Raw genomic sequence first — 13843 nt, forward strand, 5'->3', positions numbered from 1 at the left:
AGCTGAATCTGAGTCATAGCAGACTTTTCTCCGCTATACATTGCATCCCATCCTTTCTTGCCTGGTCTATCTGGCATTCAGATGCAATTCTCTGTTTTGTTACAAAATGAGTTACTTACAAAGTTTTCTCTTCATCCCCTGCAAAATGTGAGTTATTCCTTACCTGCTTCTCTATAGTAAGGACCCCCTACCTGCTTTTCACTACCTTTCCAGGGACCAAGAGGTATCCAGACCCCTCACAGACTGTTCAGAGAAAAATCCTCTTTACATCTAGGGAGATTACGTGCAAATAAGATGTATGGGGTTTTTTAGCTTCAGCTTTTTCCTCTTCTCACCAACTCTACTTTCCATTAAAAAGACTAAAACTGCAAAATTTATACCTAGGTCTTGACCACACAAAATCTGTCAGCAAAACCTGGGACTTTAGTTAAAGCTATCATAAAGACAGAAGCCATTCCTGAAATTCAGATCTAGCTCTGGCCTTGGAAAAATTCTGGAGGGCTAGGATTCCTATTTGAGTTTGTACATCATCTTCTTCCCTCGAACAATTCAGAGACCCAGACTCAAATTTAGAACACATCTCTCATTCAGCAGTTCCAGTGGTTCCCACACAGTTTCACAGCCACAGAAGCCAAAGACATTCTGGTCAGAAAGAACTAATTGTAGTTGTTAAGTTTAAACACGATTAAGAACAAGTTTTTCATTACTCTGTAATCCCACACTGATAAACTCACCAGCATCGCATCCCAAATACATTCTGTAGCTGCAGTGCACAACAGTGAGAAACTGCTCTAAATGACCTGCCTTTTAAATCCAAGATGTCATTCCCCATTACGTATTCTTTTTCTCCTTCTGGTGCCCCTTACAACTGTAGAGGCAGACCTTACACTTCAGCTCACACTGTGCCTGCTATGAAATTGCAGCCCTACCGTTCTCCTTGTAGCCCATTCCCAAGATGACCTCTGGTGCTCTGTAGTAACGTGTCACCACATATGGAGTCATCATGAAGCTAGTGCCTGCAGTCCTGGCCAGTCCAAAATCCAAAATCTTCAATGTGCAGTCAGATTTTACCACAATATTACTCGGTTTTAAATCCTGCAAAAGATAGTGAAAAGACATATGACTGTTCTTCATAAAGCCAGGCACAGCTGTGATATGGACCGATAATTTAGATCACACTTTAAATATTTTTTTACTCTTCTGACACTTAACAGTTACTATCAGAAATACTTGTAAAGACACAGCAAAACCTTGCTACTGTTTCTCCAGCAAGCTCTCCTGGAAGATGTTCTGATTTGGCATACTGTGGGCCTTTACCTAGATAGCAGGAGCCTCCTGATGTCACATCAATCACATTTAGCAGTTCAAGAAACTAGGATTACTATTAGAGTACTGTTCTGGCTATGTAATTTTTTTAATGCTGTATACCTACTAGACATTTCAACTGTAGATATGGAGATAACTTAATACTTCATTTATAATAATTCCACTCATCCTTTGCTGGATGACTATCTGGAAGCCAAATCTATCCTCCTTTGCTAAACACACAACATGCCAAGAAAGGAGACCTTTGTGTATGGTAAAGCAACATCCGCTTTGTAACCCACTTTATCAGCTCTTCTTTTCTTCCTCGCAACAGAAGTGAAGCATTTTGGGATTATTTTTTTTTCAGCTGGAAGTCCCAAATTAGTATTAGCACATTTCAATTCCCTCCTGCTCACAGTCACATGAACTGTTCCCTTGTCAAAAATCACACATAGAGCTACCTCTGGCATTTGCAGCCAGGTACCGCATCTTTACCAGACACAGCACTCTGACATGGAAAAGCAAAATGAGAGGATGCATTTAATATAGACTTAGAAGTCTTTGTTTTAGCACACATAAATGATGGCAAATGCCAGCTCCATATGCCCTGACCTCTGTGGATTCTAACCAAGCAATACTTAGATCACACTAAAACATCAATTGGAAGTGTCTGAATGTCATGCAAGGTAGATGTAGCCACCTGCCTTTTCAGGAGAAATAACATTTATCTCCACATTTCAGAGAACATAATCACTTTCACGATTTCCAGTGCTTATTATTTGGTTATTATTTATTTTTAATAATCACATTACCTTTTGGTCTGCCTAGGTGCACTGATAATTCCATTCCTAACACAAGCATGAATCTACTCTGCCAAGGGGATGGGCTCAAAAATTTACAGTCCTTTTACTGTGAAACAGGGCTTTGATCCACAGTAGACAAGAAACTCAGGTGGTTTCTAAAGTCTTCATATGATGTTATATGCTGCCTTAAGTTTTAAGCCAAAGACCCCTTACCCTGTGAATAATTCCTGCAGAATGAAGATGCTTGATACCACAGAGCATTTGGTACAGCAGATAAGACATTCGCTCATGGTCTAGCTCCATCTGAATCACCTGGCACAGATTGGCATCCATTAACTCCATTACCAGGTAACTGAATGAAAAGGCAAAGTCATACGGTTATTGCCTGTGTTGAAGAGGAAGCACAGCATCATCTCAAATAAGTAACAATGCATTTTCTGGCTTCAAAATTCACTTTACTTCTGATGCCTGGGAGTAACACAGCTAGAGCCCGGGCCCACACACAGCAGTACTATTGTGGTGTTTGTTTTTTACTGCAGTAGCTCGCTGCAGAGACACCGTTCTTTTAGCATCCCAGCGAAAAAGGACAACTGCACTGGTGCATTCCCCACAACAAGGACTCTACCCTACGTGGGCAAACTGACAGCATGACACCGAAACACGTAGGAAACAGAAGATCCACAAGCAGCAAATGACATGACTGCTTGGCCTTCAACCATATGAAGAACAGCTACCACAGTACACGCAGGAATTGAAGAGTAGTAGAGATGTCTGAGAGGACAAAAATACGCTTCCCCATGTGGAACGTCTCAAAAAATCCCCCTAAGATTGCATGGTTTCGCACAGTTATCATTACAACTAATTGGTCTTGCACTTCTGATAAATAACCTTCACTGGCAACCTCAGCAGGATGTTAACACAATCCCTTTAGCAGTAAGTTACCATGTTAAACACAGCTCATTTCTTGTGAGACATCTCATATGGCTGCCATTCAGCAAGACCTGGACAGGCTGGAGAGTTGGGCAGAGAGGGACCTGATCAAGTCCAACAAAGGCAGGTGTAAGGTCCTGCACCCGGGGAGGAACAGCCCCAGGCACCAGTGCAGGCTGGGGCTGGCCTGCTGGGAGGCAGCTCTGTGGAGAAGGAGCTGGGAGACAGCAAGTTGCCCACGAGCCAGCTGTGAGCCCTGGTGGCCAAGGCGGCCAACGGGATGCTGGGGGGCATGAGGAGAAGAGCGGCCGGCAGGTGGAGGGAGGTGACCCTCCCCCTCTGCTCTGCCCTGGGGAGGCCGCAGCTGGAGCGCTGTGCCCAGTGCTGGGCTCCCCGTTCGAGACAGACAGGGAACTGCTGGAGAGGGGCCAGCGGAGGGCTACAGAGGGGGTGAGGGGCTGGAGCAGCTCCTTTATGAGGAAAGGCTGAGGGAGCTGGGCCTGTTTAGCCTGGTGGAGACTGAGAGGGGATCTTACCGGTGTCTACAGATATCTTAAGGGCGAGTGCCAAGAGGATGGGGCCGGGCTCTTTTCAGTGGTGCCCTGTGACAGTAGAAGGGGCAACGGGCACAAACCAGAACACAGGAGGTTCCAGCTGAATATGAGGAAAAAATTCTTTACTCTGAGGGTGGCAAAGCACTGGTGCAGGCTGCCCGGAGAGGCGGTGGGGTCTCCTTCTTTGGACATACTCAAAACCCACTTGGACATGACTCTACAACCTGCTCTAGGTGAGCCTGCTTTAGCAGTGGGTCGGACTAGGTGATTTTCAGAGGTCCCTTCCAGCCCTGACCATTCTGTGATTCTGTGATCTCACAAGCACAGCTGATTCATAACTGTAATGTTACATTAAAGCACTCAAACTTTGGGGAAAACACTAGCTCTCCATTTCAATGTCAGCTGCACACCTTGTCTTCTCTCCAGCGCTAGTTACCTCCTCTGCCCTGCATAAGTCTGCAGTGACAATATTATACAAAAATTCCATATACTAAACCCAGAACAACAGTCGCCTGACTTCAGCCATTGCTATCTGTCTGCTATCGCTACTGACGAGTACAGAATGGGAATACATTTCCATATGATATATACAGAATATAGGGAAGACTGAAAGGAAAAATGAGTACAGCCACATAAAACACTGAATATTTAATATTTTATTCAGGGCAGGTTCATACTATGCATACTAGTGCTTGTGCAATAGGGCAATGCTCAGTGGTGATGCTACTTCTCTACACCTAGCACTAGTTCCCCAGGCAAGTAACTTTACACAGCTAAAAGTTATATCAAAACAAATATGAAATGAGGAAATGTTTCACATCAGTCTCTTTTTACAGGAAATTAAATCAGAATGAAGCGCCACATATCAAAATCTCACACATGTCAGGGACTCACAGAGCAACCATCATTTCCCAAGCAAACTAACAGCACAAAAACAGGCCCTTGTAACTATCGCTTCCTCTGCATGTGAAGCCAAAGGCAAACCCACTAGCCCTCTCACAAAGAGCCACCAGCAGGCTTTGCGTGCTGTTACAGTGCTTAGGAAACACAGTATTTGGCACTTTGTAAGTGTCAAAAGTGCTCTCAAAATGGGAATGCAGAATATCTGTCTACCCACAGCGTAGACTACACATGATCTCTTTTAGAGGGGCTTATAACCTTTGTATTTTGCCGAGTTATTGCACTCAAGATATGCTATAATGCCTCACACATCTCTAAAGCTTTAGTTCAATTACTGCCTTTGTTACTTACACATCCTGGAACTCCTCCAGAGATTTCTGTGGCGTGAAGACATTTAATAAACTGATAATCTGAAAAGCAAAGTAAGACAAAAGGATGAAGAGAAGTGATAAATGTAAGCAGTTGAACCCATTTTGAAGTGTGTGTTAAAGGATAAACTCTGATTTTTAACTGCTCGATTTATACTAACACTTCTCACTTCATGGATCTGCAAAAAGTCAACAACATTCAAAATAAAATACTGCAGATCTCTAAGATCTCTTCTAAGTGCACTTGAAACGGTTTCTGAGAGAAGGATTAGTGACGATCAGTGACAAACCAAAATGCTAAGGATCAAACCGTCCTCTGAATTTTGAAGTTACAGGTTCAAAGATCAACTTCAGCTCCATCTAGTATAGCAGTCCTTGTGCTACAGCCAGAAATTTCCTGTATATGAAGAACGCTTATCTAATGGGGATAAATAATCAAGGACCACCTTATTAAAAATAAACAGAAGACCTTCCCCTTCCTTCTTTCTGACATGGCCTCAATTCCTTTGAGGGCACATATGCACACACGCTGGCACAAATTCCATCATGAGAGGTACTCCTTTTTAGCAGAAGCACTTGAAAACACTAGGCACATTCTGGGCAAAGACATCTTGCCCAGATGTCTTTTTTACTTTTTTGTTGTGTTGTTGGTTTTTTTAATGGGCTGGGCTGTTGAAAGACACTGCTAAGAATGTGTGAAACAGCAGAGAGGAAAAATGTGACCTCAGGGATTGGAATTTCCTGTGCTTTCTTTCTGTGTGGGCAACACACGTATTAGCACAGCTGCTATGAAGACAGTATCTGAATGTCTCCCTCCCTGCCTCCATCACCTGTCTAGGCTTTCTAACAGAAATGGTTCAATATTCTTTCTGTCTACTCCACATCTTCTGAGTGATTCTTGCCTCCACACAGGGGCCTTTACAATCCTCTCCTTCCTTTGCACCTCTCTGTACAGACAGATTAAAACTCTGACCCAGCCAATGTGGTGCTGTTATCAGCTCTTATGCAGCAGTTTTAAAATTATATATTCAAAATTAATAATGCTCTTGCTGGCCTCTGCTCTCTCCAGTCCATTAAAAACATGAAGTGAGAATGCATAATTCTCCTGCCTACAGGGAGAACTACTCACTTCTCCCTGCACTTTCAAAGCCCTGTGCATTGATCTGACTGAAAGTAGTTTCCATCCAAGTCAACAGGGAAGAGACAGGTACAGTCCTGATCAACACAGTGGGTAAGCTGATGCCCAGGAGCAGGGCAGAGAGCGCTATAGATGACAAGTCCTGCTGTTTCCCGTTTTAGGGTCAGTCTTTTTTCTTTCCATGTGAATTTGCGATTGAGAATAAGTGTCAAATCTCACCTTACATCATGCTTTTCAAACTCAGTTATGCTTTGCGTAAGCAGAAAGAGTCATTGCAGGATGTGAGGCAAGAGTAAACATGCAGCAAACTGAAAAATTCACTCCTAATGAAAAGGAAGGGGCGCACAGGTATGACACCAAGCCACAGCAGAATTTGAGAAACTGTAGGAAAACTAAATCCTTGGGACGTCCCTTGACAATGCAGTGGAGCAATCCTACATACAAAAAAGCAAGCTGATACAGTGTCAGGCAGATAATTCTAACAGATAGATGGTTAAAATTAACATACAGCCCTGGCATTACTCTTTTGCTGCGGTGTAGAATGTCTTCATTCGTTATGGATACTGAATGTTATACAATAGGTAGTGGCTGTAAGAAGCAGGAAAGTCTAGAATCTGCTAGTGCTGTTTCTTTCAACAAGAACTCTGCGATTTGAAGGAATGGCACAATGTGTTGAGGCCTCAGAGTCCCTGGCTCCACAATGTGAGCTTACACACAAATACATGAAAACAGAAAAGTGCTTCTGGCTCTTAAGGCAGTTTTGCTGCAACCTTCACCATGAGAACCCCTCATCTTGTACAATGCATCGATATGACTGGGTTTCAGGTGAAGTCCAAAACAAGGAGCAATGCTTGTGCATGGGTACCTCCAACTCAAGAGACAGAGCTTTTGTCACAAATCCCAGTGAGAAGAGGATGGAGCCAGGATTCCAACAACCACTTACGCATTTCTGGATAAGGAGTTGACAAGAATGTACTCTGCTGTCTCCCCTCCTATCACCCTAAACCTACTAGCAGCATCTCCATTTGACATAGCCTTTAAATAAGCACATGGAAGATCCTCACACTCTTATGTGGCCATATAGTACCAGAGAGACTGTAGCCCTTGAGCATAATTTATTTTTCATTTCTTCTGTTTTAAAAAGGCACCCAACAAAACAATTTCCTTTCTAACAAACAAATATACATACCACTTCTCCGGTTTCCTACTGAAAACTTACATTTTTATGATTCACACACTTCATGAGGACCAGCTCCCTGTAAGCTCGCTTGGCATGAGTTTGGTTCTGAAATGGTCTGCTGAGCTTCTTAATGGCCACGTTTCTGTCAAGGATGGCATCATATGCAGCACTGCAGTAATTACAAACACAGGGGTTATGCATCTTACGAGGATATCCTGCATTTCTCATGGCAAATTCCTGAGCCTCAGTCTATTATTGCCTTTTTTTCCCCCACCGGGACAAAAGGAGAGTTTCTAGTGATAAAAAAATAAGACATCAAAAGGAAGCACGTACCACCACATTGGCAGAAGACAGCATGCACCACTACTTCTGAACTCCAGTTCATAGGAAATTAACACTTTCAAGGGGTGGGGGGAAAAAAATAACTTCAAATAAAAATACAATAAAAACTGGATGAGACAAAAAGTTGTTTCACAAAGCAACTCTCTGTGCATTTGGTACAGCGGAGAGGCTTTTGCTTTTTCTGTCATGATCAAGGACACCTTCACCGAGTGGCTCAATAAAAAATTGCCCACTTTTATCTAGAATGAAGTCTGTGTTTTCCTTATGATATTCCTAATAGAATCAAGTTATTTAATCATTCTTTGAGACCATATCATCCAATTCCAATAACATACCTAGAAACAGAACCATTTCACAAAATTTCTTTACCATTTCCTTCTGATAATGAAAAAAATTGTTATATACACTTAAGTTAAAAATTTTGAAAACAGGAAGAAATACAGGCTCTGGTTTGCATAGTGGGATTTAAAACTGAGCTCCCAAAATTCTCCTTAAACTTCTAAAGGTTTTATACAACATTCAGTTATTTTGACAATCTTCGCCTCCTATGAATTTGAAACACTTATTTTGGTGGTTCAAATCTGACTACACAAATCTTGACTTCTCCATTTTCGAAAGCACAGTGATTTTTAGAAACATTCCCAAATGCACAGTCCTCAAACCCTCTTCCTGATCCTCCCTTTTACCAAGCATGAGGAAATGCATGACACAAGTTTTCTTCTACTTCATAAAAAGCAACAGTGTATTTCCCAAGATAAACCCTCCAAACCACTAGTTCTAAAAATAATGACTTTTTAAAGCACCAAACATTCAAAATCCTGGCATTTTTTTTCTTATTAATTTCTGCTTATTGTAGACATTCACTGACATTCACTTACACATTCTTACTGACCAAGTACAGAGCAGAAAGCATGCAAGCATCAGAAGCTTAGTCACAAAGCCAACAAAAACATACAAGTGTTATAAATAAGTAAGAATGTGTTGGCAACGTATGTCTTGGAAACCACACAGGTGGAGAAGGATAAGAAATATTTCAATTATACTACTCCTGCATAAACAAATACATCCCACACATAAGAATAACTGTTTGCTAAAGGTGATGAATTTTGTGAAGAATGCTTTAGTCCACTGTCGACATCTGGGGCAGGATATTGGGATTTCACCCGAAAACATGTTCAGAGGGAAAAATCTCTCATGACTGCCCTTGCAGGTATTCTGAAATTGTCAGGAAGTTCTATTTTAACATTTTCACAGTGCAACTATTTCAGATAAAAATGTTAATTTATAGAAGAAATTAAAAATAAATACTAAATTTCCCCAAATTATCAACACTGTGAAACGGCAGGTACTACACCTGGGGAGGAACAACCCCAGGCACCACTGCATGCTTGGGGGCCGACAGTCTGGAAAACAGCTTTGCAGAGAAGGGCCCAAGGGTCCTGGTGGACAACAAGCTGAACATGAGCCACCGATGCACACTCAAGGCAAAGAGGACAACAGCATCCTGGGCTGCATTTAGGAAGACTGCTGCCAGCAGGTCACGGGAAGAGATCTTTCCGCTCTGCTCAGTGCTACTAAGGCCACATCTGGAGTGCCGGGTCCAGCTCTGGGCTCCCCAGTACAAGAAAGATAGGGACACACTGAAGTAATTCCACTGATGACCCATGAAGATTATTAGGGACTGCAACACCCGTCATACAAGGAGAGGCTCAGAGAGCTGGGCTTGTTTAGCCTGAAGAGAAGGCTCAGAGGGAATCTTACCACTGTTCTTAAGTATCTGCTGGGAGGGGTAAAGAAGATGGAGCCAGACTCTTCCAGTGGTGCTGAGCAACCTGCTCTAGTTGACTCTGCTTTGAACAGGTGGGTTGGACCAGGCCACTCTTCAACGTCATCCATTCTGTCATTTGGTAACAATCCTTTCTTCTCTTTTTCATCAATAAGGCATCTAACTTCCATGACTCAGCTAATACGCTAGGCACATGTGTAAGCAAAGATACTGTACTCACTAGTCAAAAGCATATATGAAGCTGCTTAGGTGATAAGGCTATCAAAGATCCAGTCTGATTTGACTTCATTCTGGCCAGAGAACATCTCTCAAACCTTACATTAGGAGGAACAAGATGCGTGATGTATAGCTTAATCTTATGTAGCAGAACGCAAACCTCCTGTAGCAACTGCCAGAATTGTGTCTCATTCTCATTTAGCTCAGCCACAACAGGGCATCATAAAGGTCACAACTAAAATAGGCCTTAATTCCATTAAGAAAGTATTGAACAAATAAAATGCAAAGCCAAAGAATTTAAAAAACATGGTCTTTCAAGAATTAAATGTTTCGTCTCTAATATTCACGGACATATATTACAAATACACTTTAGCAGACAAATCTTAGCTAATCCATATTACTTGATCACCCCACTTCTTTTAAGAAGAAAAGCCTACATGAGACTCATCTGAGCTATGCGAGAGTACTTTGAATCATTTTAATAATCTTTTCTCTTCTCATATTTTACTCTCATTAGTTACATCATAAAATCATAAAATCATAAAAACATAGCTAACTAGGAGTTGGAAAACAGTAACAAAAGAAGTTTGGCTGGGCAACCATTTTCTTTGGTTTCTGACCTCCTTTGCCTTTCTGAATTTTCTCTCTCCATCAAAACAAGAGATAAAAAAGCATCAATCTCAAATCAGAAAACCAAAGGCTTCCTTAAGTCTTTGGCTTTTATGATCCGTTCCCAGTCCTTTACATACCACGGAGGAAAATAAAACAAGTAAAGTAATCCTTTGTACAGGGATATTTACTTTGAGATACAAGGGTTTTGACTGCAGTTCTATCATTGTCTTCTATCAAATGGAAGGTGTCCGACTACTTCAAGAAGTCAATACGTAAATTCATTGCACTGAGTAAATTAATAGCACCGATGTTTTTTTTTTTTTTCTATTCACCAGAGAGAAGCTTTTGTTTACAGACAGCCATCTATGCATTTTACTACAATGAAATTACAGATACCACATGTAGGTCCTCTCTCTGGTGCTTGCTACACAAAATCCTTACCTTGGAACACCAAGGTTAGTATTGATGATAAGCCTTCTTAAGACAAACTTCAATCACTGGCAGAAGAGTGGCTGTATAAACAGGTGACTCAAGGGAGCAGGAATAAGAGAGAGAGAGTAATGAGTGTCTGCGAACTGCTATGAAAAGGCTGAGCGTGAAAGTCAATTTCAAGATCTCCAATAAGAGACTGGACTTGCATCTAAAAGCCTGTGCTTCTTTATCTGGAAACTCTATCATAACACCTCTTTCTCAACTAATAATTTAGGTTTTAATTTATACAGTTGCCCTATTTTTATAACAAAGAATATAATTCACCCCAGTCTTGTAATAAAATTACAGTTTTACTGCAACATGAGCTCAGAAAAATCCTCCAAGTTTACTACCATCTCTGGCAGCTAATACAGACAGAAAATGCAGTAAATAATCTCATTCCCTATAAATTCTGTTTATGGTTAGTTTAGCAAGGTAAATGTTAGTGCTAAAAAAGCCTTTTTAAACAGTAAATAATTTGAAACAAACCTATTTAGCAGAGATAAAAAAATTTTAGCCAGATGTGAATACAAATTCATGACTACCAAGAGATATATGTAATTACAGCTATTTAACAAGTGTCTTTGCTGACTTCAGCGGGGGAAAAAAAAAAAAGAAAAAGAACTAAATTAAACTCATTCTAGTCATATTTACACAAACCCAGATCACCATTTACCGCTGACATTGTGTGTGAGTTCAGACTGTAATGATCAATGAGCAATGCTCTGTTATCATACAATTGAAGGACCAGGAATTCATTTTATATCTATTTAAAAAAGCAAAGAAAAGGATTCTATTTCATTTCCAAGTTTTTATTTCAATAGACATTCACCAAGTAAATACTTAAAATTATTCTTCCCACATAGGAATAACTTTTTTAATCATCAATGAAACTTCACATTTATCAATTCCATTATATTCTACCCTGCCAAAACCACAGAAAAAAATTTTTAAGTGACTCTTAGAGACATGTTCCTAGGATAACGAATGGCAATTTTTGATAGTCTTTAGTTTTGAGATTCTTCAGATGGGGCACACACATGCTTTCCAGGATGCTTACCCTTCCTCAAGCCACTACTTCATTAAAGTGCTATTATTAGCGCTCACATGATGGAATGGAAGCCTGAAACAGGAAGGGAAGCTCCCAGCCTCCAGCCTCCCTGGGCAGGCTGTGAAACGGACACTCTCAGCAATCTCAGCAAACAGCTTTCTATATAAAGAAAGTGTCTTTATGTTATAGAAATCCAAGATATACTAAATGCTCCTCTTACCTATCACTACATATATATATTGCAACAAATACAGTATTAAAGTATTTCTGAAAAGCTACTTAATATTACACCTACTTTCTGAAGTGGCAGAATTTGGTCATCTTTGCCTTCCTCCAGAAAGACTCTAGCTGCAACTCTGTTTATTATCAATCACTGCTATATATATCTGCATTACTTGATCCTTCTAAGTAAGGTAGTTTTGCCACTGACATTAACATTTTGCCTTATTTCCTCCATCCCAGCGCAGCAAGAGGGAAGAAAGCTGAAACCGATCGTGTCAAACAAAGCACTGATCTGTGTATTTGAAATAGCCTGGTTATTTAGTGCCGAGATCTCCATCAGCGGAGAGAATTGGTAACCTTGAAAATCATGTTCAATAGCTCATCTTCAACAATCACCACTGATACTTGGAGCAGAACACATTCTACATAGACACACAGATACATATCTAAATGCACATACATACATGCATAAAAAGAAAAGCATACATGGATGTTTAGATTAATTGTTTTCAGTTATTTCTCTGACTTCAATCGCTGTGGCCTCAGTTTCAGATAACTAGCACTACTGCACTTTCTAAAGAAGTCATTTTTAGGAACAAGAGCCAAATCTCTTTTTCCTGTATCAAGCAAAATTTCTGTAAAAGTGGTTTATGAAACTTTATCCATAAAATATTTTCAGTGCTTTTTCTTCTCTCTACTTAAGGTCCCATTTCAGGCAAGCACTTTAACAAAAAAGAGAGAAAAAGATATTTTGTTTTAAGCAAATTTTAAAGTATATTCTGGTAGAGTTTTTTTGCGGGTTTTGTTTGTTTGCTTTTTATGCTGACCTCACTTGTAAGTCCAAATTTTAGAATGAAATTAGACCTTCTCATTCTTTTTTATTTTTCTTCCTTCTGACATGTAACTTCTGAGTTTCTAAAGGCAGACACTGACACATTTCCATTTACAACACTGCATATTCCTCTCTTCAATAATTACTTTTAAACAGAAAAATCATCCCATTATTTTTAGAATGAAAACTTCTCTTCAGAAAGTATCTTTAAAAATAGTGGGTTTTTTCCATGAAAATGGTGTAAAAAAAAAACCACAAACACGAGAATTCCATACATGATTCAACATGTAGAAACAGTTTCCCCAAAACAGCACAAGTCAAAAGCCACTGTAACAAACAAAAGCCTTTCAACATCCCTACTATGTTTGGAACCAAGCCTGTGTACTGAAAACCTAGAAAATAATTAATATGACCCTAATGAAGATTTACAGACCTGTTGTCAGGAATGGCTGCTCTACACTCTGGATTTCTCCTCAAAATGCAGAGAAATTCAGTTGCCTCTGAGAAAATATTCAGAGCTGATGCTCAGGGAGACCAATACAGTTTCATAATGGATGACTGCTGCACATTTCCTGTTACAGTATATGGTTCCAGCTATTTGTTTTGAGTTTCCATCAGCTCACGGCTTCTTGCAATCAGCTGGTAACAGTTGGATTAGGAAATACAATCAAGCTGCCTCCCCAGCTGCAACACAATTCATCATTTAGGTTTTTTACTGTCACCATGCATGTTTCACAGAATAAATAAATCAACCTCCAAGACCTTCTGTGAGCTTTACTCATCACAGCAGAGGTTACTGATGGAGCTCAAAACACTCCTTCCTGCACTGCATGGGAAAGCAAAGACTGTGCACGCTGAAGTGCAGCAGAGGCGTCAGGGACAGGCACCCTTGCCAGCCAGGTGCTACGGCTGGTGCCCTTTGGAGCCCCTTCACATGCCAAGACAACATGAAACTTAAGCAGCAAAAGACAAAAAGAGAGGTTAACTAAATTGTGCCCTCAGTGCCTTTTAAATGCAAGCAGGACCCCTCTTGGGGCCTTTGGGAATGTTGCAGCCAAAGTAAGGTAACTCACTGCCAAATATTCAACATTTGATCTCAACATATGATCTGTTATCCTGTGTTGGAAAGAAGT

At 40.6% G+C, this 13843-nt stretch overlaps 1 protein-coding gene across 8 annotated transcripts in view; it reads right to left on the bottom strand.

Annotated features, from left to right (window-relative positions):
• The window catches only part of MAPK10 (mitogen-activated protein kinase 10), a 168944-nt gene that overhangs the window by 50744 nt on the left and 104357 nt on the right, over positions 1-13843 (bottom strand). For all 8 annotated transcript variants that reach the window (XM_005444498.3, XM_027813058.2, XM_005444499.3 and 5 more), the window contains 4 exons: positions 7218-7347; positions 4844-4902; positions 2322-2460; positions 930-1095 (listed from right to left, as the gene is read on the bottom strand). In XM_005444498.3, the coding sequence (XP_005444555.1) occupies positions 930-1095; positions 2322-2460; positions 4844-4902; positions 7218-7347 (494 nt within the window). The remainder of the gene's footprint in view (positions 1-929; positions 1096-2321; positions 2461-4843; positions 4903-7217; positions 7348-13843) is intronic.

Source organism: Falco cherrug, chromosome 1 (assembly GCF_023634085.1).
Source record: "Falco cherrug isolate bFalChe1 chromosome 1, bFalChe1.pri, whole genome shotgun sequence".
In the NCBI taxonomy this organism is placed as follows: Eukaryota; Metazoa; Chordata; class Aves; order Falconiformes; family Falconidae; genus Falco; species Falco cherrug.